The sequence below is a fragment of the Salvelinus alpinus genome, chromosome 2 (assembly GCF_045679555.1).
Source record: "Salvelinus alpinus chromosome 2, SLU_Salpinus.1, whole genome shotgun sequence".
In the NCBI taxonomy this organism is placed as follows: Eukaryota; Metazoa; Chordata; class Actinopteri; order Salmoniformes; family Salmonidae; genus Salvelinus; species Salvelinus alpinus.
Genome location: NC_092087.1, coordinates 101,600,721 through 101,626,779, shown reverse-complemented (window position 1 = coordinate 101,626,779; position 26,059 = coordinate 101,600,721). Strand labels below are relative to the sequence as shown.

Sequence of the window (26,059 nt, the reverse complement as noted above, 5' to 3'; positions counted from 1 at the left end):
GCAAAGGAAAAGTTAATTAGTTACCAGCCTCAGAAATTGCAGCCCAAATAACTGCTTCACAGAGTTCAATTAAGAGACACATCTCAACATCAACTGTTCAGACGACACTGCGTAAATCAGGCCTTCATGGTCAAATTGCTGCAAACAAACCACCAACAAATGCTCAGCATATGTGGGAACTCCTACAAGAATGTTGGAAAAGCATTCCAGGTGAAGCTGGTTGAGAGAATGCCAAGCTGTCATCAAGGCAAAGGGTGGCTACTTTGAAGAATCTAATATATATTTAGATTTGTTTAACACTTTTTTGGTTACTACATGATTCCATATGTGTTTTTCATAGTATTGATGTCTTCACTATTATTCCACAATGTAGAAAATAGTAAAAATGAAGAAAAACCCTTGAATGAGTAGGTGAGTCCTAACTTTTGACTGGTACTGTACATTAAATTCCCTGGCAACCGCTCCAGTGGACATTCCTGCAGTCAGCCAATTGCCCGCTCCCTCTGAGACATCTGTGGCATCGTGTTGTGTGACAAAACTGCACATTTTAGAGTGGCCTTTTATTGTCCCCAGCACAAGGTGCACCTGTGTAATGATAATGCTGTTTAATCAGCTTCTTGATATGCCACACCTGTCAGGTGGATGGATTATTTTGGCAAAGGAGAAATGTTCACTAACAGGGATGCAAAAGTTGTGCCCAATTCAAGAGAAATAAGCATTTTGTACGTATGGGGAAAAATTCTGCTATCGTTTTTTTCAGCTCATGAAACATGGGACCAACACTTTACATGTTGCGTTTATATTTTTGTTCAGTGTAGTTGCTATCAGTTTTAGAAACATATGATGTCATAGGTTATTCATCACATGAGAATGAACAAGCCTTTTCAGGCTGTATATAGACTTACTATATATAGTAACTATCAGTTTTAGGAACATCTACCCCAAATATTTCACCTTATTTTTTACTTTACCCAAAATATGACATCAGCGATAGTCAACATGTTGAAAATCTGTGAACGTCTAAATAAGAAATCGGTCCATTTAAACAGCAGGTGTCGAACCCTGTCAACAACGGGGAGATGTTACTGATGTGCTTTGTGCCTTCGACGTAAAAACTAGTTTTGGACTTCCACACAAAATTACTTCTTTACTTATTTTATGTTTAAGGAAGTGTGTAGGTCGCATTCTGTATCATATACAGTTATGAAAGTTATATATTTAGAACCACCTGCTGGATTGGAATCCAGCGACGTCTGTGTCTTCAGTGTCCTAGAACTGTTTAGTTTTTTGTGTTCTGACTTGTAAAACAGGATGAATAAAATAAGTAATGTAAACATATTATCAGTAATTACCAGGAAGCTCTACAATATTTGTTTTAAAATCACACCAAGACTGTTAAAACTGGCATCAGGTTATTGAGGGATCTGATTAGTATTTACCCTCGTAGCAAGGCCGTTTTATCATGTGGAGGTTTTATTCAGGTCTCTATTTCAATGAACACTCTGTCTTTAGCAGGAGAAAGACCAGACTCAGAAGAACCAGAGCCAGGGATGTCCAAACCAGCAAGAAGACACCAGTGTTCCCACTGTGGAAAGAGCTTTAACCAGAAAGGACACCTGAACCAACATGAGAGAATACACACAGGGGAGAAGCCTTACCACTGCTCCCAGTGTGGAAAGGGTTTTAACCAGAAAAGCTACCTGAAAAAACACGAGAGAATACACATAGAGGAGAAGCCTTACCACTGCTCCCAGTGTGGAAAGAGTTTTACCCACTTGTGTAATCTGAAAACACATGAGAGAATACACACAGGAGAAAAGCTGTACCGCTGCTCCCAGTGTGGAAGGAGTTTTACCCACTTACGTAACCTGAAAACACATGAGAGAATACACACAGGGCAGAAGCCTTACCATTGCTCCCAGTGTGGAAAGGATTTTACCCACTTAAATAACCTGAAAACACATGAGCAATTACACACAGGGGAGAAGCCTTACTGCTGCTCCCAGTGCGGAAAGCGTTTTAACCAGAAAAGCTACCTGAAAAAACATGAGAGAATACACACAGGAGAAAAGCTGTACTATTGTTCCCAGTGTGGAAAGGGTTGTAACCACTTAGGTGACCTGAAACGACATGAGAGAATACACACAGGAGAAAAGCTGTACCACTGCTCCGAGTGTGGAAAATGTTTTACCCAGTTAGGGGACCTGAAACGGCATGAGAGGATACACACAGGAGAAAAGCTGTACCACTGCTCCCAGTGTGGAAAGAGATTTACCCAGTTATTGAACTTGAAAACACATGAGAGAATACACACACAGGGGAGAAGCCTTACCACTCCTCCCAGTGTGGAAATTGTTTTAATCAGTTAGGTAACATGAGAACACATGAGATATAACACACAGGAGATAAGGATGTAGGCTACTGAACAGTAGGAAAGAGGACAGATTTAGGCTGCTGAACAGTAGGATAAATATATGCCTCTGAACAGTGGGACATAGGAGAGGTGCAAGCCCTATACGTGGTGGGAGAGTAGGCTGCAGAGACTTGGGAAATTCCTGTTTGGTATTGACTTTCCAGTGTTTTCACTACTGCATGTATGTTTATGTAAATAAACTGTTATCTCAGAATGATGTTGGGGGTAATTAAGTACTGGTGCTATAATGTCTGGCGCCTCCTCCACTGGCCCTTAGGGATGTGTGTCATAGTATCATAGATATCATAGGGTATCATAGGGATGGGTATCATAGGGTATCATAAGGATATCATCATCATAGGGATGGGTATCATAGGGTATCATAAGGATGTGTGTCATAGTATCATAGATATCATAGGGTATCATAAGGATGGGTATCATAGGGTATCATAAGGATATCATAGGGCTGTGTATCATAGTAGTGTGCTGAATAACTGATGAATAAGTAGTGGTCCTATAATGTAAACTCCAACAGGAAATACATTCTAATGTATAACTTCAAGATAATTTTCACTCTGGTTTCAATTACATTTTCATCCAAACTAACAAGCAAATACTTTATGAATTTATTGTTACAAATCAACTTGCAAGGTTCCACAGATCAAAAGATCAAAGCCTTGCAGATTGATGGCTGGGGTCCATCCGATGATAAGAGTCTGGGAAGATCAAAGCCTTGCAGATTGATGGCTGGGGTCCATCCGATGATAAGAGTCTGGGAAGATCAAAGCCTTGCAGATTGATGGCTGGGGTCCATCCGATGATAAGAGTCTGGGAAGATCAAAGCCTTGCAGATTGATGGCTGGGGTCCATCCGATGATAAGAGTCTGGGAAGATCAAAGCCTTGCAGATTGATGGCTGGGGTCCATCTGATGATAAGAGTCTGGGAAGATCAAAGCCTTGCAGATTGATGGCTGGGGTCCATCCGATGATAAGAGTCTGGGAAGATCCAATAGCCGTATTTGCCAAATTTGTTAGAAGTAGTGTAAGATAGTAGTTAATAGTGTAAGAATTTGAGTTGTGTAATTTTGCCAAATCAAAATGTATTGGGGGTATGTGAGACAATGAAGATGTACCATAGTTGTTTATTATATTGTGATTGTCTTGTATATGTATATATATATATATATATATATATATATATATATATATATATTAGGGATTGATTGTTTATATATTAAGGGTATGTGAGACAAGGAAGACGTACCATAGTTGTTTATTAGGAAAGGAAATTGTATTAATTATCGGATGTTGTGAAACAAACAACAATTGTGTCTGTCATTGTCTGTTGTCATTACAATCGCTGCCTAACCTTGTTGTATTCCCCTTCCCCTTTCCCTTTTGAAAAGGACCAACATGTAAATATCTGTTAAGCATTATTGTGTTATCCTTCATGATTTTCTTAAATTGTATGTGGAGGCGTCACCAGCTGGAGCGCCCTTATTGTATGTATTTTACAAATTGTCAAATAAATTCAATCAATATACATGTTCATATTAAGCTTATACTTCTGTGTACAGGAAAGTATTATTTGTAAGATGGAAGAGAAAATATATCAGATTATTGTTAAATTATTATGACGTAAAGTGTTTCCAAACTTGTTTCCAAACTGCGTTACCCACTCCAACCAGCAGATGGCGATAAGCATCTTTCAGCTGACTCTTCTTGCGTGACGTGTAATCTAGTGGACTGGACGCTTCTTCAGGAACAACAACACGGCTACTCTTTCAACCACCTCGGTAGCTTGCTAGCCAACATAAAACTGAAAGATTGACGCTTTAGACCATGTTAATGTACATTAGCTAATCTCAGTGTTTTAAACACAATTCTTTTGACGTTTCTACTGGTTAACTTTAAGCTAATTTGGTTGTTCAATTTGCAAAGTTGTTAAACATTGATACTGAGCTTAGCGTTAGGCTAGTCGCTAATTCTAACATCCCAGACCATGAGTTCACTAAACTACTCCTCCCCCGTTAAAGAAGAGGTCTGCTGTATGCAGAAAGAAGCTCTGAGGCTGAACATTGTCGTGAAAGAAGAAGAGGATGTTATAGAGGAAACAGAGGAAGAACCTTTTAGAGAGGAAGAGGATGCTATCTCAGTAGAGGTGAAGAAGGAAGACGTCTTGGGAGTGAAAGAGGAGGAGACAGAATATCAGATTAACACCAGTGAGTACTGTCTTAAAAACAGAGTCACACACTATTCCGTTGTTGAACTAATGTGGGGGTTTTAAGGGGCATTCTACTGAAGTTCTACACTTGAATATGTTGTTCAGCACTGTAGGAATTGTTAAAGGGGCCATCTGCCTTTGTTAGTTTTAATCTGCCATTGGTACATATATTTTGGGGAATTTTAAATTAGATTTATTAACTTATCCATGTGGTCTACATTAAAGTCATCTAGTATAACATGCTTTTAAAATGCAATGTTGGAGCATAATTTATACTTAAAACATCAAAGGGATGCAAAAGGAACCCATTTAGTGGAACGACCCACATTTGCATTTTAGGCTGTTTAGAGAGATTAATGCCTCTTGTAAGACCCTATGATTATAATAGACGGTCGTAAGTTCACTATCTGTTTGATGTTCTCATTAACACAGGAGAGAGACATGACTATTGTGGATCCTCTGGGGAGCCTCAACAACATCCTGATGCTGACGAGGCAGAGAAGAGTCTCTCCAGATCAGAACACCAGATGGTACAGCTTGGTCTGGTCTAGCATACAGCTTGCTCTATCGGGGTCTGGGCTGGGTTTCTGTAAAGCACTTCATGACAGCGGTGACATAAGCATCCATAATGATATGTGTCTGTGTCCCCTCTTTATGGTTACCAGGACAACGCTAGCCCTTCCTCCCTCCCGGAGTCCCCGTGTCGTGCCTCTCCCGGTAGCGCCTTACTGCTGGGTATGAAGAGGTTGTCTGTGCTGCTGGTGGACTGCAGGAAAACAACGGGGCTGAGTGGAACTGTGAGAGGAGGAGAAGAGAAGAAAGGATCAGATTTGACTCATCAAAGTAAGTGCTGTAGTTTAGTTTGAACAAATACAATAGATCTGCCCTCTGGTATCTGTTACCAGGACAACCAGCAGAGTTCTGTTGACATGAAGATAGACTGGTATCTGTTACCAGGACAACCAGCAGACTTCTGTTAGTTGACAGGAAGATAGACTGGTATCTGTTACCAGGACAACCAGCAGAGTTCTGTTAGTTGACAGGAAGATAGACTGGTATCTGTTACCAGGACAACCAGCAGAGTTCTGTTAGTTGACAGGAAGATAGACTGGTGGATATGGATGTTATGAATATCATAACACTGAAAAAGGATTCTGCCAATGAAAAGAGAGAAACCAATAGACCATATAAAACCTTGGTGAAAGTTAGCTTTAGAGAGAAAGTTTCAAGATAATCTGATGTAAGGTGCATGTTTTACAAAACCTTTTCCTTAAAACATTATGGATGTTACATTGCCTGTCCCAGTCAACCCCCCCCCCCCCTATCTTTACAAGACTGTAGAACACACAAACTAAACTCCAGACACTTCAATGTGGTCTGTATTGCTTCATTAACATCTGATCTACACAACTTGTTAAAGATGGCAAATATATATTTTAAAACAAGCTCCCTTTTTTGTCTTGACCTTCGTCTCTGTAGTGGACAAAGTTCATTTCATTTCCTACTTTAACAGGTCAAGTAAAGCCTGAACTCCAACATATAGACCTTACAGAAGATGGTTTCATTTGGAAATGACTAACTTTATTCATAAAATGTGTAACTGATGCTAACAGTTGAAATTCCTCCACTGTCACTGTCCCCATACCAGGCTCAAACCAGTGATCCTCTGCTTCTCAACACACAAGACCGCTCTCCTTGAGAATAACCTATATTCAGAGTTCTAGAGCCACACACTCACTATAGCACAATAATTACTATAGCACAGTGTATTTAACAGATGGTGAGATCAGAAACAAATCAGCCCCTTTGTTGCTCTGTTTCAGAGCTACTCTGCTTTCTGACGAAGGAAAGCCTTTTCAACTATAAATGTATATTTGGCTGCCATTTAGGCTGCAACAACTATACAGTGGAACACCCCCTGATCTGTTGTTTTATGAAGGGTCACCTACGCCCAGTACCCAAACAGCTAGTCCCATCCTGGGATTTTTATGTTTTGCTTGAGGCCATTTCTGCTGTTGGAGCCGCTGGAAAGAATAGAAATTAGATTTATCTTGTTTAAAACTGCTTTACTTCAGCCATTATATCCGTATAATGAGTTACACCCCCATACCTTCATGAGGTTCTATAGTAGCAAGGATCTGACACCTCCGGAGGGCTTGACTGCTCAATCCACCAGAGGAATGGCTACAACATAGGCATTGTTCAAAGGCATCTCTGTTCAAGAGATCTGTAATGCAGCATGTTGTGGTGATGTACCTTCATGAGGTTCTACTGACTGGACATCACTACACATACGGTGAGTAGAGTGGGGACCTCTGAGGGATGATCCTGTCTAGACTTGGCATCAGAGAGGGTATGAGCTCTGTAGTAGTTGACTATATCCCCAAAGTGAGAGACTAACGAGTCACTGAAATAGAACTGAAGGTTCCCTAACAGACCCCTGATTCTATGATATTCACCAGGTTACCTAACAGAAACCTGATTCTATGATATTCACCAGGTTACCTAACAGAACCCTGATTCTATGATATTCACCAGGTTACCTAACAGAACCCTGATTCTATGATATTCACCAGGTTACCTAACAGAACCCTGATTCTATGATATTCACCAGGTTACCTAACAGAACCCTGATTCTATGATATTCACCAGGTTACCTAACAGAACCCTGATTCTATGATATTCACCAGGTTACCTAACAGAACCCTGATTCTATGATGTTCACCAGGTTACCTAACAGAACCCTGATTCTATGATATTCACCAGGTTACCTAACAGAACCCTGATTCTATGATGTTCACCAGGTTACCTAACAGAACCCCGATTCTATGATATTCACCAGGTTACCTTTCACACAAGGAAGACGGGAGCGACTATGTCCCTGATACAGGAAGTGGTCTGCTATTGGCCGTTGCTATCGGAGAGGACAGTGCCTCCTGAAAGTATTCAGACCCCTTGACTTTTTCCACATTTTGTTACATTACAGCCTTTTTCTAAAAACACAATACCAAACATTTTTGTTTGATAATTTTGCTAATTTACCAAAATATACAAAACTGAAATATTACATTTACTTAAGTATTCAGACCCTATACTCAGAACTCTGTTCAAGCAGCAGGTTCTGCTCTGGAGCAGGTTTTCATCAAAGATCTCTCTTGAAGGAGGACTGTAGCATCTAATGATGAAACATGATGGAGTCTTAAAGGAGGACTGTAGCATCTAATGATGAAACATGATGGAGTCTTAAAGGAGGACTGTAGCATCTAATGATGAAACATTATGGAGTCTTAAAGGAGGACTGTAGCATCTAATGATTAAACATTATGGAGTCTTAAAGGAGGACTGGGATGGGAAAGGAAAGGGGATATCTAGTCAGTCACAACTGAATCCATTCACCCTAAATGTGTCTTCCGCATTGAACCCAACCCCTCTGAATCAGAGTGGTGCGGGGGCTGCCTTAATCGATGTCCACGTTATCGGCTCCCGGGGAGCAGCTGTTGGGGGTTAACTGCCTTGCTCAAGGGTAGAACGGCAGCTTTTTTCTACCTTGGGGGGCGTGCGGATTCGAACCAGCGACTTCTCGGTTAATGGCCCAACATTCTTAATCTCTAGTCTACAAATGTCACAAATGTTCCAACTTCAATTCATTATTTCTCAATGATGCAGATTCCCGGATTATGCGACGTTCAGAATGAGACTGTAGAGGAAATTGATTAATTAGCGACTGTTGTAAAATCGATGTTCTGATATTCTTTGAGGTAATTTGGGAAATAGAAACTCAATAAAAACTAATTTTCCCATGGTGCCCAGGTTAATGAGTTAATAATTGTCTGATTCATTTAATCACGCAATTATAAACCGTTAATCATTCGATGAGCAGCAGTCGTCACATTAACTAATACAACGTCACGACATATTGGCACCCCGTGGGAGGCATCGAAGATAAAACTATGGCCGCACTTTTGGGTTAATTCCATACCAATTGTGTAGCAAGATACATATATACCATTAATAGCTATAGGCAGGACTGGTGTGGGAGAAGCGTGTGTGTGTCGTTCCATTTCACCCAGATACTGATCGGGAGAGAACCACCCCTGTGGTACATCTGACGAATGTCAGTGTGTCGGAGGGTCTACTGAATGCTACGAGCTAGGGCATATGTACCAGCCGATGTAGACATTCTGAGAATAATACTAGTGGCCCAACTAGTAGGTCGCTTTCAGGAGTGATCTGACTCGGTCATAAGCAATTCCTAGAGCAGAGGACATATGAGCCAGCCATTACGGAAATTTGAGTAGATATATTCGTTTGACCGAAGCCATTATCTTTCTACCTCTCGAGTTTAAGGGTTGAACGTGAGACGTCACCTAGTAAACCCGTTCCCTTGTTGGGGGGAACTTCCCTTGCGCGGCGAAGTGGAAGGAAAGCTAAGCATTGCGCCAGATGCTGAGCTAAGAAAGGGGAGCAGCCATTTTTGTTTTCCCCTTTGTTCATAGTGAATTCCCGCGCCGGGCGGGAATCATGTGAGATCTCAGCTTGCGCTATCAGTAACCTCTGGCGAAGAATCGCCAGTCATTTTTCATGAAATAATTCAGGTTACGCTGTAGGATATCAAACCAGTCTCAACTGATTAGATATCATTGTCTCATTCAATTTAATACATACTGTAACGACCCGGTATTGTGTTCTGTGTTTGTGGGTGTGTTATGGTTCTCATGGCTACTAGCAGGGGTTAAATATGTCAGGACAGATGGAAAGGTTGGGGGGGTATGATGGGTAATCCCGCGGGGTTTGGAAATGCATAAATAGGGATTACTGTCTCATCTTTCTTTCTTTTCTGTTCGGGGCCTTGATCTGTTCCTATGAGAGTGACCCTTAACTCAACATGGTAACATTGTGTACGTTCGGCATTTAGCGGCGTGGGCTGTGGCCGGAACAATAGCCCAGTTTAGGAATTACATTTACATTTACATTTAAGTCATTTAGCAGACGCTCTTATCCAGAGCGACTTACAAGTTGGTGCATTCACCATATGATGTCCAGTGGAACAACCACTTTACAATAGTGCATCTAACTCTAAGGGGGGGGGGGTTAGAAGGATTACTTTATCCTATCCTAGGTATTCCTTAAAGAGGTGGGGTTTCAGGTGTCTCCGGAAGGTGGTGATTGATTCCGCTGACCTGGCGTCGTGGGGGAGTTTGTTCCACCATTGGGGTGCCAGAGCAGCGAACAGTTTTGACTGGGCTGAGCGGGAACTGTACTTCCTCAGAGGTAGGGAGGCGAGCAGGCCAGAGGTGGATGAACGCAGTGCCCTTGTTTGGGTGTAGGGCCTGATCAGAGCCTGAAGGTACGGAGGTGCCGTTCCCCTCACAGCTCCGTAGGCAAGCACCATGGTCTTGTAGCGGATGCGAGCTTCAACTGGAAGCCAGTGGAGAGAGCGGAGGAGCGGAGTGACGTGAGAGAACTTGGGAAGGTTGAATGACCTTCCCAAGAGCAGTCTCAGTTGAATGACTAGTCTTGAAACCTGACTGATTTGGATCAAGAAGGTCATTCTGAGAGAGATAGCAGGAGAGCTGGCCAAGGACGGCACGTTCAAGAGTTTTGGAGAGAAAAGAAAGAAGGGATACTGGTCTGTAGTTGTTGACATCAGAGGGATCGAGTGTAGGTTTTTTCAGAAGGGGAGCAACTCTCGCTCTCTTGAAGGCGGAAGGGACGTAGCCAGCGGTCAAGGATGAGTTGATGAGCGAGGTGAGGTAAGGGAGAAGGTCTCCGGAAATGGTCTGGAGAAGAGAGGAGGGGATAGGGTCAAGCGGGCAGGTTGTTGGGCGGCCGGCCTTCACGACGCGAGATTTCATCTGGAGAGAGAGGGGAGAAAGAGGTCAAAGCACAGGGTAGGACAGTGTGAGCAGAACCAGCGGTGTCGTTTGACTTAGCAAACGAGGATCGGATGTCGTCGACCTTCTTTTCAAAATGGTTGACGAAGTCATCTGCAGAGAGGGAGGAGGGGGGGGGAGGGGGAGGAGGATTCAGGAGGGAGGAGAAGGTGGCAAAGAGCTTCCTAGGGTTAGAGGCAGATGCTTGGAATTTAGAGTGATAGAAAGTGGCTTTAGCAGCAGAGACAGAAGAGGAGAATGTAGAGAGGAGGGAGTGAAAGGATGCCAGGTCCGCAGGGAGGCGAGTTTTCCTCCATTTCCGTTCGGCTGCCCGGAGCCCTGTTCTGTGAGCTCGCAATGAGTCGTCGAGCCACGGAGCAGGAGGGGAGGACCGAGCCGGCCTGGAGGATAGGGGACATAGAGAGTCAAAGGATGTAGAAAGGGAGGAGAGGAGGGTTGAGGAGGCAGAATCAGGAGATAGGTTGGAGAAGGTTTGAGCAGAGGGAAGAGATGATAGGATGGAAGAGGAGAGAGTAGCGGGGGAGAGAGAGCGAAGGTTGGGACGGCGCGATACCATCCGAGTAGGGGCAGTGTGGGAAGTGTTGGATGAGAGCGAGAGGGAAAAGGATACAAGGTAGTGGTCGGAGACTTGGAGGGGAGTTGCAATGAGATTAGTGGAAGAACAGCATCTAGTAAAGATGAGGTCAAGCGTATTGCCTGCCTTGTGAGTAGGGGGGGAAGGTGAGAGGGTGAGGTCAAAAGAGGAGAGGAGTGGAAAGAAGGAGGCAGAGAGGAATGAGTCAGAGGTAGACGTGGGGAGGTTAAAGTCACCCAGAACTGTGAGAGGTGAGCCATCCTCAGGAAAGGAGCTTATCAAGGCGTCAAGCTCATTGATGAACTCTCCAAGGGAACCTGGGGGGCGATAAATGATAAGGATGTTAAGCTTGAAAGGGCTGGTAACTGTGACAGCATGGAATTCAAAGGAGGCGATAGACAGATGGGTCAGGGGAGAAAGAGAGAATGTCCACTTGGGAGAGATGAGGATCCCAGTGCCACCACCCCGCTGACCAGAAGCTCTCGGGGTGTGCGAGAACACGTGGGCAGACGAGGAGAGAGCAGTAGGAGTAGCAGTGTTATCAGTGGTAATCCATGTTTCCGTCAGTGCCAAGAAGTCGAGGGACTGGAGGGAAGCATAGGCTGAGATGAACTCTGCCTTGTTGGCCGCAGATCGGCAGTTCCAGAGGCTGCCGGAGACCTGGAACTCCACGTGTGTCGTGCGCGCTGGGACCACCAGGTTAGAGTGGCAGCGGCCACGCGGTGTGAAGCGTTTGTATGGTCTGTGCAGAGAGGAGAGAAGAGGGATAGACAGACACATAGTTGACAGGCTACAGAAGAGGATACGCTAATGCAAAGGAGATTGGAATGACAAGTGGACTACACGTCTCGAATGTTCAGAAAGTTAAACTTACGTTGCAAGAAATCTTATTGACTAAAAATGATACAGTGCTGCTGAAGTAGGCTAGCTAGCAGTGGCTGCGTTGTTGACTTAGTTTGAAAGTGTAGCTGGCTAGGTAGCCTCGGTAGCTGGCTAGGTAACCTCGACAATTACTCAAAAACTACACAATTATCTTGACAGCAAAGACAACTATGTAGCTAGCTAACACTACACTAACCAAGTCGTTCCGTTGTAATGTAATAGTCTCTACAGTGCTGCTATTCGGTAGACGGTAGACGTTGGCTAGCTGGCTAGCTGCTGGCTAGCTAGCAGTGTTTCCTACGTTAGGAGGGACGACAAATAGCTGGCTAGCTAACCTCGGTAAATTACGATAATTACTGTAATCTACACAATTATCTTGGATACGAAGACAGCAAAGACAACTATGTAGCTAGCTAACACTACGCTAATCAAGTCGTTCCGTTGAATGTAATAGTTTCTACAGTGCTGCTATTCGGTAGACGTTGGCTAGCTGTTGGCTAGCTAGCAGTGTTCCTACATTAAGGACGACAAATAGCTGGCTAGCTAACCTCGGTAAATTAAGATAATCACTCTAAAGCTACACACTCTAAACTACACAATTATCTTGGATACGAAGACAGCAAAGGCAACTATGTAGCTAGCTAACACTACACTAATCAAGTCGTTCCGTTGAGTGTAATAGTTTCTACAGTGCTGCTATTCGGTAGACGGTGGACGTTTGCTAGCTGGCTAGCTGGCTAGCTGCTGGCCAGATAGCAGTGTTGACTACGTTAGGACGACGAATTACGATAATTACGCAATTATCTTTGATACAAAGACGGCTATGTAGCTAGCTAAGAAGAAATTGCTAAGATCAGACAAATCAAACCGTTGTACTATAATGAAATGTAATGAAAAGTAATGAAAAGTTATACTACCTGCGGAGCGAAGTGCGAAATGCGACCGACCGCTCGCTCCAACCCGGAAGTACAGGAATAAACCTGTGTTCTGACCTGCACACCTAGAGTCCGTCTCTTTTCCCTTTATGACCCAGCCAGGTCATTACATTGGTGTCAGAAGTGCTTTCGAACTACGGGATCGAGACTAGGCGAGTTAGCTGTTCAGTATAGGCCGGGTTGGCTTTAGCGTGACTCGCATCTACGGTCATGATGCTTGGGGCGAGGCGGAAAATTAAGGAAGAGTCGGACAAAGTGTCCGTTGTGGGCTCGGGGGTACCCGGTCGGGAGGGTCAGGCGGCGACTGCCGTAGAAAAGCTGGAGAGCCACATGGCGGGAGTTAAATTGTCAGTCAGCAAGATGGCAGAACTGGCGGGTTTTCCTTCACACCGCTCGAGAGCAGACGTCACGGCGACGGGGATATCGACGTCACCGGGTGCGGAAATGGCTGGGCCTGCTTATGTAAACAGAGATGGCAGCGCCCTATTGCCATTAGCCACGGTAGCGGCTAAACTACCAAAGTTCAATGGACAAGGTAAATGGGAAGTTTTTTTCACTCAATTCGAGTTGTTGGCTAGAGCCGGGAGGTGGTCTGACGAGAGGAAAGCGTTACAGCTTGCCCTGAGCCTGGCAGAGGAGGCGTCGGAATGCCTGCTAACGCTAGCCCTGGACGAGAGGGGCGACTACGGTGCGCTAGTGGAGGCATTGGGGGGCCGTTTCGGCAGCGACGCGCAGCCCAACATGCTGCGGATTGAACTGAGTAACAAAAAGAGACTTCAGGGGGAATCATTAAAGGCGCTGGCAAGTGGTATTCTGAGCCTGACCAGGCGGGCTTATGCAACTATGCCGATTGGGGTGCAAGACGAGCTGGCACGGGACAGTTTTATTAGAGGGCTCTCTTCCACCGAACTGGGTTCAGATGGCGGACCCACCATCTCTGCGGGCTGCAGTGGAGATAGCCAGGAAGAGGGAGCTGATCTGGGGTGAGGGAGTGAGAGTGGAAGTCGCCAGTCAACCAGAGGTGAGAGCAGCGGTGGCTGGGGTGCCAGGGGTCACAAAACCAGAGTGGGTTGACAAGTTGGGCGGGCTAGTCAAGACTGCTTCGCTTGTCATGGAGAGGGGCTCCAGGCAACGTCGCAGTGTCAGCTCAACTCCTATTGTCTGCTGGGGTTGTGGCCAGCCTGGCCACATTCAGCGGGAGTGTGGCAGATTCCCCCGTCACCAGGGAAACGACAGCGGGTTCTCGCGCAGGGGGCAGCGCGGGCCCACCCCCCCCCCCCCCGCCCCCGAACCCACTGTAAGCAAAGGAGGTACCCAGCAGCGCAGACAAGAGGGTGGGGACCTGCTCCCCCAGGGTGTAGCTGCCGCCGTGTTTCCTAGTCCGGTAGTTGTGGTGGGACGTACCACCGTTGGGGACTTCTGCAATGTCATCGTCAAGGTAGAGGGGGTGGAATGTTTGGCCCTGGTCGACACGGGCTCTACAGTAACCCTGGTGAGACCAGACATACTACCTGTTGGGGTGCGGGTGGAGCCGACCCTTGTCCAGCTACGGACTGTCACGGGGGAGCTAGCCCCCATGTTAGGGAAGTGTCAGCTATCTGTGACTGTGGGGGGGAGAACTGTGGGGTGTCCGGTGTGAGTAGCAGCGGTGCAGGACTCCTGTATACTGGGAATGGACTTTTTGAAAAACTGGGGCTCAGTTGGATTTAGCGTCGGGCACTTTGAGGCTGTCGGGGGGGCCCACAGTGGGAATGTCGCCTTCGGGAGGGCCAGCAAGGGGCAGGGCTGTCCCTCCGTCTTCCTCCAAGCTTGCAGAAACTCCACCGGTCATCCCGGCTGCTCCCTTGGTCGTTGTGCCATCCCAGCAGCTGTCTCCGGCGGCGACGGCCTTCACTCCCCATCATGGTGCAAGCACAGGCAGCCCAGTAGCCCAAAACACACTGGCTCCTTCACCCCATCAGCCCGACAGGGGGGAAGGAGGAAGCTATCGACGCCGTCGAGGCTGTGTGGCTGAAGAACTGTCAGGGTCTGGATGAGGGACAACAGAGACAGTTAAAGCAGCTGCTGTTGGACTTTAAAGATAGCTTCGCTTGGGGGGAAGATGAGGTAGGACAAACGCACCTAGTTCAGCACGAAATAGACACTGGGGACGCCCGACCCATTAAAATTCGGCCCCGTCGTATTGCCCTTGCCAGGAGGGAAGCAGCAGACACAGCTATTGTTGACATGTTGCGGGCTGATTTCATTGAGCCATCAGATAGCCCATGGTCCGCGCCGGTCGTCATGGTGCCTAAGAAAGGGGGTAAACTTAGGTTTTGTGTTGACTACAGGGGCCTAAATTCTGTCACCACTAGACTCTTATCCCCTACCGAGGATTGATGAGTCGCTAGACCACGTGAGAGGGTCCTCGTGGTTCTCCTCCCTTGATCTGCGCAGTGGCTACTGGCAGGTGCCCCTCTCGCCAGGGGCACGTGAAAAAACGGCCTTCTCCACAGATAGGGGCCATTGGCAGTTCAAGGTGCTGTGCTTCGGGCTCTGTAATGCTCCTGCCACCTTTGAGAGGCTCATGGACAGAGTGCTGGCGGGGGTCCCAAGAGACGAGTGTGTTGTGTACCTAGACGACATATTGGTGCACGGCACATCGTTTGAGGGGGCACTGTGGGCAATTAGGCGAGTGTTGGAGAGGATCTCCGGGGCGGGGCTAAAATTACATCCGGGAAAGTGCCATTTCATGCAAAGGGAGGTGGCGTTCCTGGGGCATCAGCTGGGTGGTGAGGGCATCAGCACGATGCCAGACAAAGTAGATGCTGTGAGGGGGTGGCCAGTTCCAGGGGGGGAAAAAGAGCTTCCTGGGGCTGGCATCCTACTATCGTAGGTTTGTGAAGGGGTTTGCGGTGGTAGCGGCTCCTTTGAACCACCTTCTCAAGGAGGACACTGTTTTTCAGTGGACCGAAGAGCACCAGCGGGCGTTTGAGGCCCTCAAACGTGCCCTGATGGAGGCCCCTGTCCTGGCCTCACCAGACCCGAACCGTCCGTTCATCGTGGACACCGACGCAAGCAATGAGGGTTTGGGGGCTGTGCTGGCTCAGCGTGGCCCTGATGGGGAACACGTAGTAGCTTATTACAGCAGAACTTTTGATAAGGCTGAAAAACGCTACTGCGTGACAAGGAGAGAGCTTTTGGCTGTCGTGGCAGCAGTACGCCATTTCAAGTACTACCTGGGGGGCCTGCCGTTTGTGGTCCGGACGGATCACACGTTTGGCCACCCTCCTGATAATCACTTCTCTCCTTCAAGGAGCCAGAGGGTCAGATTGCCCGCTGGCTGGATGAGCTGCAACCCTACGACTTCCAGGTGGAGCACAGAGCCGGCCTTCGCCACAGCAATGCAGACGCCTTGTCCCGCCGCCCGTGTGCTGAGGATGGCTGTGGGTACTGCGCCAAACGGGTGGAGCGAGAGAGAACTGTGCAGGGAGGAGGGAGTCACCGCCACGGTGAGTCAGCTGAGTGTGACAGAGTGCCGGGAGCTTGAGGCTGTGGACGTTGGGGAGTGGAGGCGTCGCCAGGAGGAGGACGCAGAGCTGCGTCCTGTGCTGCGGTGGGTGGAAGAGAGAAGACGACCGCCGTGGGGGGAAGTAGCCAAAGGACTGTGGGCTAAATTCACAGTCCTTAGAGTGGCTGAGGGAGTGCTCCAGAGGGGGTGGAAAAAGCCAGCGACTGGAGAAATTACGTGTCAGGTAGTGGTGCCCAAAAGGCTGCAGGGGAGCGTGTTACAGCAGCTTCATGGGGGAGTAGGCGCAGGGCATTTTTGGGGTCTCCAAAACGTTAAAGCGCGTGCGTAAAGGCTTCTATTGGGCCAGGCACAGGAGGGATGTTGAGGACTTTTGTAGGCAGTGCGACGAGTGTGCTGCTAAAAAAGGACCTCAAGGTCAGTCACACGCCCTCCTACAACAATTCCCAGTAGGGGAGCCCATGGAGAGACTGGGGGTAGACATAGTAGGGCCGTTTCCAACCACAGACAGCGGTAACAGGTGGATTCTAACCGCTATGGACTACTTCACCAAGTGGCCGGAGGCTTACGCTCTCCCAGACCAGGAGGCGGAGACAGTAGCTGATGCGTTGGTGGGGGGAATAATCAGTCGGTTTGGGGTGCCGCAGTCTATTCACAGCGACCAGGGAAGAAACTTCGAGTCACGGGTGTTCTCGGAGTTGTGTAGACGGTGAGGCGCGGAGAAGACGCGCACTACTCCGCTTCACCCCCAGAGTGATGGGCTGGTGGAAAGATTTAACAGAACATTAGCACAGCAGCTGGCCATCGTTACCTCAAAACACCAGAGAGATTGGGACACCCACTTACTGTTTATTCTTATGGCGTGTAGGTCGGCTGTTCAAGAATCGACTGCGTGCTCCCCAGCACTACTAATGTTAGGTCGTGAGTGGCGCACCCCAGCCGAACTGACGTTTGGCCACCCTCCTGATAATGACGACGGGGTTTTGCCTGGCCCGAACTATGTGTGTCGTCTGCAGAACCGGTTAGAAGCGGCTCACACCTTCGCAAGAGAGCAACTCGAGAATGCAGGGGTGCGCCAAAAGCGCCACTACGACTCGCACGCTAGGGGGAGGCACTTTGGAGCGGGAGAATGTGTGTGGCTTCACAACCCCACGCGCAAGAAGGGGCGGTGCCCAAAGCTGGACAGTGCATGGGTGGGGCCGTGTCTGGTGATAGAGAGAGTGGGGGAGGTGACGTACCGGGTGGAGGTCCCCCCACGGAGCAGGAAGGTGGTGGTCCACCGGGATCGATTGGCACCCTACAGAGGGAGGAAAACAGTAGGGAATGGGAGGGAGGGCTCTGATGTGAGCCCACGGGAACAGTCTAACGAGGAGACTCTAGCGCAACCTGAGCCTGGGGAGGGGGCTGCTTCTTCGGAGGGCGCTGGAAATGACATTGGGGCAGAGGAGTGTTCTGGGGGTTCACCGGTGAGAGTCACGGGGAGGCCCAAGAGACTGATGCGACCTCCGGGTCGTTTTAAGGATTTTGTTGTGTAACCCTAGGGGCTAGGGTTTAGAAAGGGGGGGGGGGCTATGTAATGACCCGGTATTGTGTTCTGTGTTTGTGGGTGTGTTATGGTTCTCATGGCTACTAGCAGGGGTTAAATATGTCAGGACAGATGGAAAGGTTGGGGGGGGGTATGATGGGTAATCCCGCGGTGTTTGGAAATGCATAAATAGGGATTACTGTCTCATCTTTCTTTCTTTTCTGTTCGGGGCCTTGATCTGTTCCTATGAGAGTGACCCTTAACTCGACATGGTAACATTGTGTACGTTCGGCATTTAGCGGCGTGGGCTGTGGCCGGAACAATAGCCCAGTTTAGGAATAAACCTGTGTTCTGACCTGCACACCTAGATTTTAGCTAGTGTTAATAGAGACCTCCGGTGGTGAAGAATCGGCAGTAATTACTTTAAAATAATTCAGGTTACGCTGTATGATATCAAACCAGTCTCAACTGATTGGATATTATTGTCTCATTCAATTTAATACATACATTAAATTGATACACTACCTTTTCAGGTTGGTTATTGGAATAATACACAAACTAATGTCTTCTAACCAATGAGACATCGTTAATCTTTTCAACGTTAACTTAGCGATAGCAACTCTTTCAGGTGAATTAAAGTTAAAATTCCCAAATAGCCTATACAGGTTAGATTTATCATTAAAATCGATTTAATCAATCAAATCTGTTTTGGCAAGTTCAGTAATAACCAACTCGCATTACTGACTCAGTCTTGATGATTCATTGACATTTACAAACTGAGTTAAATCGTGTTTGCAGCCTCCAACTCAAAAACCCAAATATTACGTAAAGTGAAATAACTGATCATCATAACAACGAGCAATCCATCAGATGTGTTTCCACCCATTCCCCCTCTAATCAGTGGACCTTCACCCACGGAAAGATTGATCACTGACCTCAGCAACGATGCAAATCCTAACTATGCCGAGGGGCTGAAAATGTTAGATAAGCGAGAAAAATGCAGACATTGTGACAGACGCTCTCCAAAATAGACCATCAGGCGGAGGCCTTGTGAAGGTTCTCTCCAGTTTAGCCCTCAACTATGGCCACCAGCAGAGATGGACAGTGCACCAGTACCTCAGTGCCCAGCAGCAGAGATGGACAGTGCACCAGTACCTCAGTGCCCACCAGCAGAGATGGACAGTGCACCAGTACCTCAGTGCCCACCAGCAGAGATGGACAGTGCACCAGTACCTCAGTGCCCAGCAGCAGAGATGGACAGTGCACCAGTACCTCAGTGCCCAGCAGCAGAGATGGACAGTGCACCAGTACCTCAGTGCCCAGCAGCAGAGATGGACAGTGCACCAGTACCTCAGTGCCCAGCAGCAGAGATGGACAGTGCACCAGTACCTCAGTGCCCAGCAGCAGAGATGGACAGTGCACCAGTACCTCAGTGCCCAACAGACATGGACAGTGCACCAGTACCTCAGTGCCCACCAGCAGAGATGGACAGTGTCACCAGTACCTCAGTGCCCACCAGAGATGGACAGTGCACCAGTACCTCAGTGCCCAACAGAGATGGACAGTGCACCAGTACCTCAGTGCCCAACAGACATGGACAGTGCACCAGTACCTCAGTGCCCAGCAGCAGAGATGGACAGTGCACCAGTACCTCAGTGCCCAGCAGCAGAGATGGACAGTACACCAGTACCTCTGAGTCCGCCATGATGATTCTGGGAAGAACCACAGAGGTTTCTGTAAGACTGAACCTGGCGCCCGGATACCGGGTGGAAGGCACCACTGCGTTCTTCCAACCCTCTCCGCAACTATTCGACTTGGGGCTAACTATCAATGGCAACCCGCTGTTGGAACTGACCACTAGATCCACTTACCCCCTGGTACAAAATCTGACTCAAGCGGATATTTCCATTCCTCGGCACACTCAGCTAGGAACATTGATCGATTACTTCTTCCATGATTTTGAACTGGTTGTTCCCGTGATTGGGCCTCTTCCATCCTCCCTAGACCTAGATGGCGAGGGAGGTACGCTGTTTACTTGTCTGTCAAAGGCATTCGCAGTAACCCCCATATTGCCACTTGACGACACATCAACGTTCAGGCTGGATGTCGATTCTGACATCTGTTCTAAAACCAACCGGTAAATGGTGTCTTACCGTTGACTATAGACAACTCAACAAACTGGTTCCCTTGTCTCGTTGGCCAATGACACAGCTCGACCCAATGTTGAAAATCTGTGAACGTCTAAATAAGAAATTGGGCCATTTAAACAGCATGTGTCGAACCCTTTCGACAACGGGGAGATTTTACTGATGTGCTTTGTGTCTTCGACGTAAAAACAAGTTTTGGACTTCCACTTAAAATTACTTATTTACTTATTTTATGTTTAAGGAAGTGTGTACAGTTGTGGCCAAAAGTTTTGAGAATGACACAAATATGAATTTTCACAGTCTGCTGCCTCAGTTTGTATGATGGCAATTTGCATATACTCCAGAATGTTATGAATAGTGATCAGATGAGTTGTAATTAATTGCAAAGTCCCTCTTTGCCATGCAAATGAACTGAATCCCCCCCAAAACTGGAAGCTTCAAAAGGAGGGTGGTGCTTGGAATCATTGTTCTTCCTCTGTCACCCATGGTTACCTGCAAGGAAACACGTGCCGTCATCATTGCTTTGCACAAAAAAGGCTTCACAGGCAAGGATATTGCTGCCAGTAAGATTGCACCTAAATCAACCATTTATCAGATCATCAAGAACTTCAAGGAGAGCGGTTCAATTGTTGTGAAGAAGGCTTCAGAGCGGTTTAATTGTTGTGAAGAAGGCTTCAGGGAACCCAAGAAAGTCCAGCAAGCGCCAGGACCATCTCCTAAAGTTGATTCAGCAGCGGGATCAGGGCACCACCAGTACAGAGCTTGCTCAGGAATGGCAGCAGGCAGGTGTGAGTGCATCTGCACACAGACCGATATTCTGCAAAGGATACAGGGATTGGACTGCTGAGGACTGTGGTAAAGTCATTTTCTCTGATGAATCCCCTTTTCGATTGTTTGGAGCATCCGGAAAAAAGCTTGTCCGGAGAAGACAAGGTGAGCGCTTCCATCAGTCCTGTGTCATGCCAACGGTAAAGCATCCTGAGACCATTCATGTGTGGGGTTGCTTTTCAGCCAAGGGTGTGGGCTCACTCACAATGTTGCCTAAGAACACAGCCATGAATAAGGAATGCCACCAACAAATCCTCCGAGAGCAACTTCTCCCAACCATCCAGTAACAGTTCGGTGACGAACAATGTCTTTTCCAGCATGATGGAGCACCTTGCCATAAGGCAAACGTGATAAGTGGCTCGGGGAACAAAACATCAATATTTTGGGTCCATGGCCAGGAATCTCCCCAGACCTTAATCCCATTGAGAACTTGTGGTCAATCCTCAAGAGGCGGGTGGACAAACAAAAACCCACAAATTCTGACAAACTCCAAGCATTGATTATGCAAGAATGGGCTGCCATCAGTCAGGATGTTTTAGCCCAGAAGTTAATTGACACCAGGGTGGATTGCAGAGGTCTTGAAAAAGAAGGGTCAACACTGCAAATATTGACTCTTTGCATCAACTTCATGTCATTGCCAATAAAAGCCTTTGACACTTATGAAATGCTTGTAATTATACTTCAGTATTTCATAGTAACATCTGACAAAAATATCTGAAGACACTGAAGCAGCAAACTTTGTGGAAATTAATATTTGTGTCATTCTCAAAACTTTTGGCCACGACTGTAGGTCGCATTCTGTATCATACAGCTATGAAAGTTATATATTTAGAACCACCTGCTCGATTGGAATTAAGCGACATCTGTGTCTTGAGTGTCCAAGAACGGTTTAGTTTTTTGTGTTCTGACTTGTAAAACAGAATGAATAAATAAGTAATGTAAACATTATCAGTAATTACCAGGAAACTCTACAACATTTGTTTTAAAATCACACTAAGATTGTTAAAACTGGCCTTAGCTTATTGAGCGATCTGATTAGGATTTACTCTCGTAGCAAGCCCTATTTATCATGTGGATCATTCAGATCTCTTTTTTTTAAAACACACTGTCTTTGGCAGGAGAAAGACCATACTCAGAGGAACCAGAGCCAGGGACGTCCAAACCAACAAGAAGACACCAGTGTTCCCACTGTGGAAAGTGTTTTAACCAGTTAAGGGACCTGTACCGACATGAGAGAATACACACAGGGGAGAAATCTTACCACTGCTTGCAGTGTGGAAAGAGTTTTAACCAGTCAGGGGATCTGAAAAAACATAATACACACAGGGGAGAAGCCTTACCAATGCTCCCAGTGTGGAAAGTGTTTCAACCAGTCAGGGCATCTGAAAGAACATGAGATAATACACACAGGGGAGAAGCCTTACCACTGCTCCCAGTGTGGCAAGTGTTTTAACCGGTCAGGGAACCTGAAAGAACACGAGAGAATACACACAGGGGAGAAGCCTTACCACTGCTCCCAGTGTGGAAAGAGTTTTAACCATTTAAGGACCCTGAAAGTTCATGAGATAATACACACAGGGGAGAAGCCTTACCACTGCTCCCAGTGTGGCAAGTGTTTTAACCAGTTAGGGAACCTGAAACAACACAAGAGAATACACACAGGTGAGAAGCCTTACCAATGCTCCCAGTGTGGAAAGTTTTTCAGCCAGTCAGGGGATCTGAAAAAACACGAGATAATACACACAGTGGAGAAGCCTTACCACTGCTCCCAGTGTGGAAAGTGTTTCAACCGGTCAGGGCATCTGAAAGAACATGAGATAATACACACAGGGGAGAAGCCTTACCACTGCTCCCAGTGTGGCAAGTGTTTTAACCGGTCAGGGAACCTGAAAAAACACGAGAGAATACACACAGGGGAGAAGCCTTACCACTGCTCCCAGTCTGGAAAGAGTTTTAACCAATTAAACAACCTGAAAGAACACATGAGACTGCACATAGAGGAGAAGGCTTACAAAAGCTCAGACTGTGGGAAAACCATATGAAATTGCTTCTTCCAATTATTGATAAACATGTACCTGTTAAGAAACTGACTGTTAGAACTGTTAAGGCTCCATGGATTGATGAGGAATTTAAAAACTGTATGTTTGAAAGAGTTGGGGCAAAAGGAGTGGCTAATAAGTCTGGCTGCACATCTGGCTGGCAAATGGAGAAATGATGTGACCAAACTCAACAAAATAATACACTTTATTAGGAAGCCAAGATCATTGATATAAAGAATGATGGAAAAAAAACTTGTAAAAAATCATAATGAAAGAAAAGCAGTGCAAGTATTACATTTTGTAAAGTTGGTGTGGGAGAGGTGGAAAAATTGTTATCGATCAATAATGACATTGACAACTTAGGTGGGAAGCTACTGAGGACAGTAGCTGACTCTATAGCCACTCCTATCTGTCATATTTTTAATCTGAGCCTAGAGGAAAGTCTTTGTCCTCAGGCCTGGAGGAAAGCCAAAGTAATTCCACTACCCAAGAGTGGTAAAGCGGCCTTTACTGGTTCTAACAGCAGACCTATAAGCTTGCTGCCAGCTCTTAGCAAACTGTTGGAAAAAATTGTGTTTGACCAAATACAATGATATTTCTCTGTAAACAAATGAACAACAGACTTTCAGCATGCTTATAGAGAAGGGCACTCAACATGTGCTGCACTGACACAAATGACTGATGATTGGTTGAGAGAAATTGATAACAAGAAGATTGTGGGAGCTCTATTGTTAGATTTCAATGCAGCCTTTGATATTATTGACCATAACCTGTTGTTTAAGAATGTCTGTGCTATGGCTTTTCAACCTCTGCCATAATGTGGATTCAGAGCTATCTATCTAGTAGAACTCAGAGGGTTTTTAAAGGAAGCTTCTCTAATGTCAAACATATAAAGTGTGATGTACCGCAGGGCAGCTCTCTAGGCCCTCTACTCTTTTCTATTCTTACCAATGACCTGCCACTGGCATTAAACAAAGCATGTGTGTCCATGTATGCTGATGATTCAACCATATAAGCATCAGCAACCACAGCTAATGAAGTCACTGAAACACTTAACAAAGAGTTGCAGTCTGTTTTGGAATGGGTGGCCAGTAATAAACTGGTCCTGAACATCTCTAAAACTAAGAGCATTGTATTTGGTACAAATCATTCCTTAAGTTCTAGACCTCTGCTGAATCTGGTAATGAATTGTGTTGCTGTTGAACAAGTTGAGGAGACTAAATTACTTGGCATTACCTTAGATTGTAAACTGTCATGGTCAAAACATATAGATTCAATGGTTGTAAAGATGGGGAGAGGTCTAGCCGCAATAAAGAGATGCTCTGCTTTTTTGACATCACACTCCAAAAAGCAAGTTCTGCAGGCTCTAGTTTTGTCTAATCTTGATTATTGTCCAGTCGTGTGGTCCAGTGCTGCAAGGAAAGACCTAGTAAAGCTGCAGCTGGCCCAGAACAGAGCGGCACGTTTTGCTCTTAATTGTAATCAGAGGGCTGATATAAATACTATGCCAGTCTCTCTTGGCTAAGAGTTGAGGAGAGACTGAGTGCATCACTTCTTCTTTTTATAAGAAACATGAATGTGTTGAAAATCCCAAATTGTTTGTGTAGTCCGTAAGGGAATTTTGCCCTATGTGCACACAAGAGACCACAGGAAAACTTATTTGATCAGAGCTTAGTTTGTTTAATAAGGATTGCAACACGGAGTTTACACTTACAGCAATTTGCATGCAACACTCAGTTCAAAAGATAGTGTTTTCCCTTTTTATCCCCTACTGAAGATCACCCCGCCTAGGGTGATGTCCCTTAACTTTAATACCATATAAGCTCATAATTAATAGTTGCTAATACAAAGATGTCTCTGCTAGGCGGAGTTCAGCTTATTGCGTTATTGGCAGTTAGTTTCCCAATCACTCTTCCCCTTATTGCCAGACTGGAAGTAAGACTGGAACATAGTATCAACAGGAACTCTTAGTTCCCTTTATCCATCTGTTACCTAAAATATAGTTTCAACATCTGACTTTGTACAGTTGACCTTTTCATTCACTTGCAAGGTGTCAACCACTGATTCTTAATCTCAAGCTAAAGCAAAACATGAATCATTGTATTTTTTGTCATCACAGGTGTTCCTATAATGTACAGATATCATCAAAGTTCTTACAAGTCAATTTACACACAGCTCTGACACACACACTTATCCCACCAGACATGCCACCGGGGGTCTTTTCACAGTCCCCAAGTTTCCAGAACAAATTCAAGAAAGCGTACAGTATTATATAGGGCCCTTATTGCATGGAACTTCCTTCCATCTCATATTGCTCAAATAAACAGCAAACCTGGTTTCAAAAAACAGATAAAGCAACACCTCACAGTACAACCACTCTCCCCTATTTGACCTAGATAGTTTGTGTGTATACATTGATATGTAGGCTACGTGTGCATTTTACAAAATGTATGTAGTTCTGTCCTTGAGTTGTTCTTGACTATTGATGTGCTGTATTATGTGTCATGTTTTGTGTGGACCCCAGGAAGAGTAGCTGCTGCTTTTGCAACAGCTAATGGGGATCCTAATAAAATACCAAACTCTGTTATTCTCTCTGAGCTCAGAAATAAAGAATCTTGGTTTGACTTGGACTCCAGCAGATCCTTATTTTATAATATCCACCTCAACTCTCCCACAGATTGCTGTTTATCATTTTCTCAATGAAGACTTCCTCGTTCCACTTTCCTGGGGTCATTTACAATTTATTTGCTGTTTATCTTTTAACTGTTTATTGTTTGTCTCAGTGAGTCTTTGTTTTACTTTCCAATAAACATTGTTTCCACGTCAAAATAAAAAACATCTTTACATTGATGAACCTTCACTATCTTCATCCCTAAACTAGCAACATTAACTATTGTCTATTGTTATTCTCAGTAACCTTCCTGGCCCAATGAAATCCTAGCTAAATACAACGTTCCCTACCAGTTTTCATGTCTTTGGTTATGCAAACATTTGTTTATTTAAATATATTTCTCATTGAGATTATTATTTTTTTAATTCTGTATGGGTCACGCATTGCTTTGGTCATATGTTCCCTTATGGGTCAATGAT

General features: G+C 45.9%; 2 protein-coding genes across 4 annotated transcripts in view; one reads left to right on the top strand and one right to left on the bottom strand.

Moving 5' to 3' along the window:
- The window catches only part of LOC139546522 (zinc finger protein ZFP2-like), a 415,728-nt gene that overhangs the window by 266,206 nt on the left and 123,463 nt on the right, over positions 1-26,059 (bottom strand). The gene's annotated exons all lie outside the window — the stretch shown is intronic.
- Positions 1,479-25,593, top strand: LOC139547628 (zinc finger protein 665-like). The gene is made up of 2 exons (XM_071356592.1): positions 1,479-2,305; positions 22,246-25,593. The coding sequence occupies exons 1-2, from the start codon at positions 1,494-1,496 to the stop codon at positions 22,970-22,972; spliced, it is 1,539 nt and encodes a 512-aa protein (XP_071212693.1). The 5' UTR covers positions 1,479-1,493; the 3' UTR covers positions 22,973-25,593.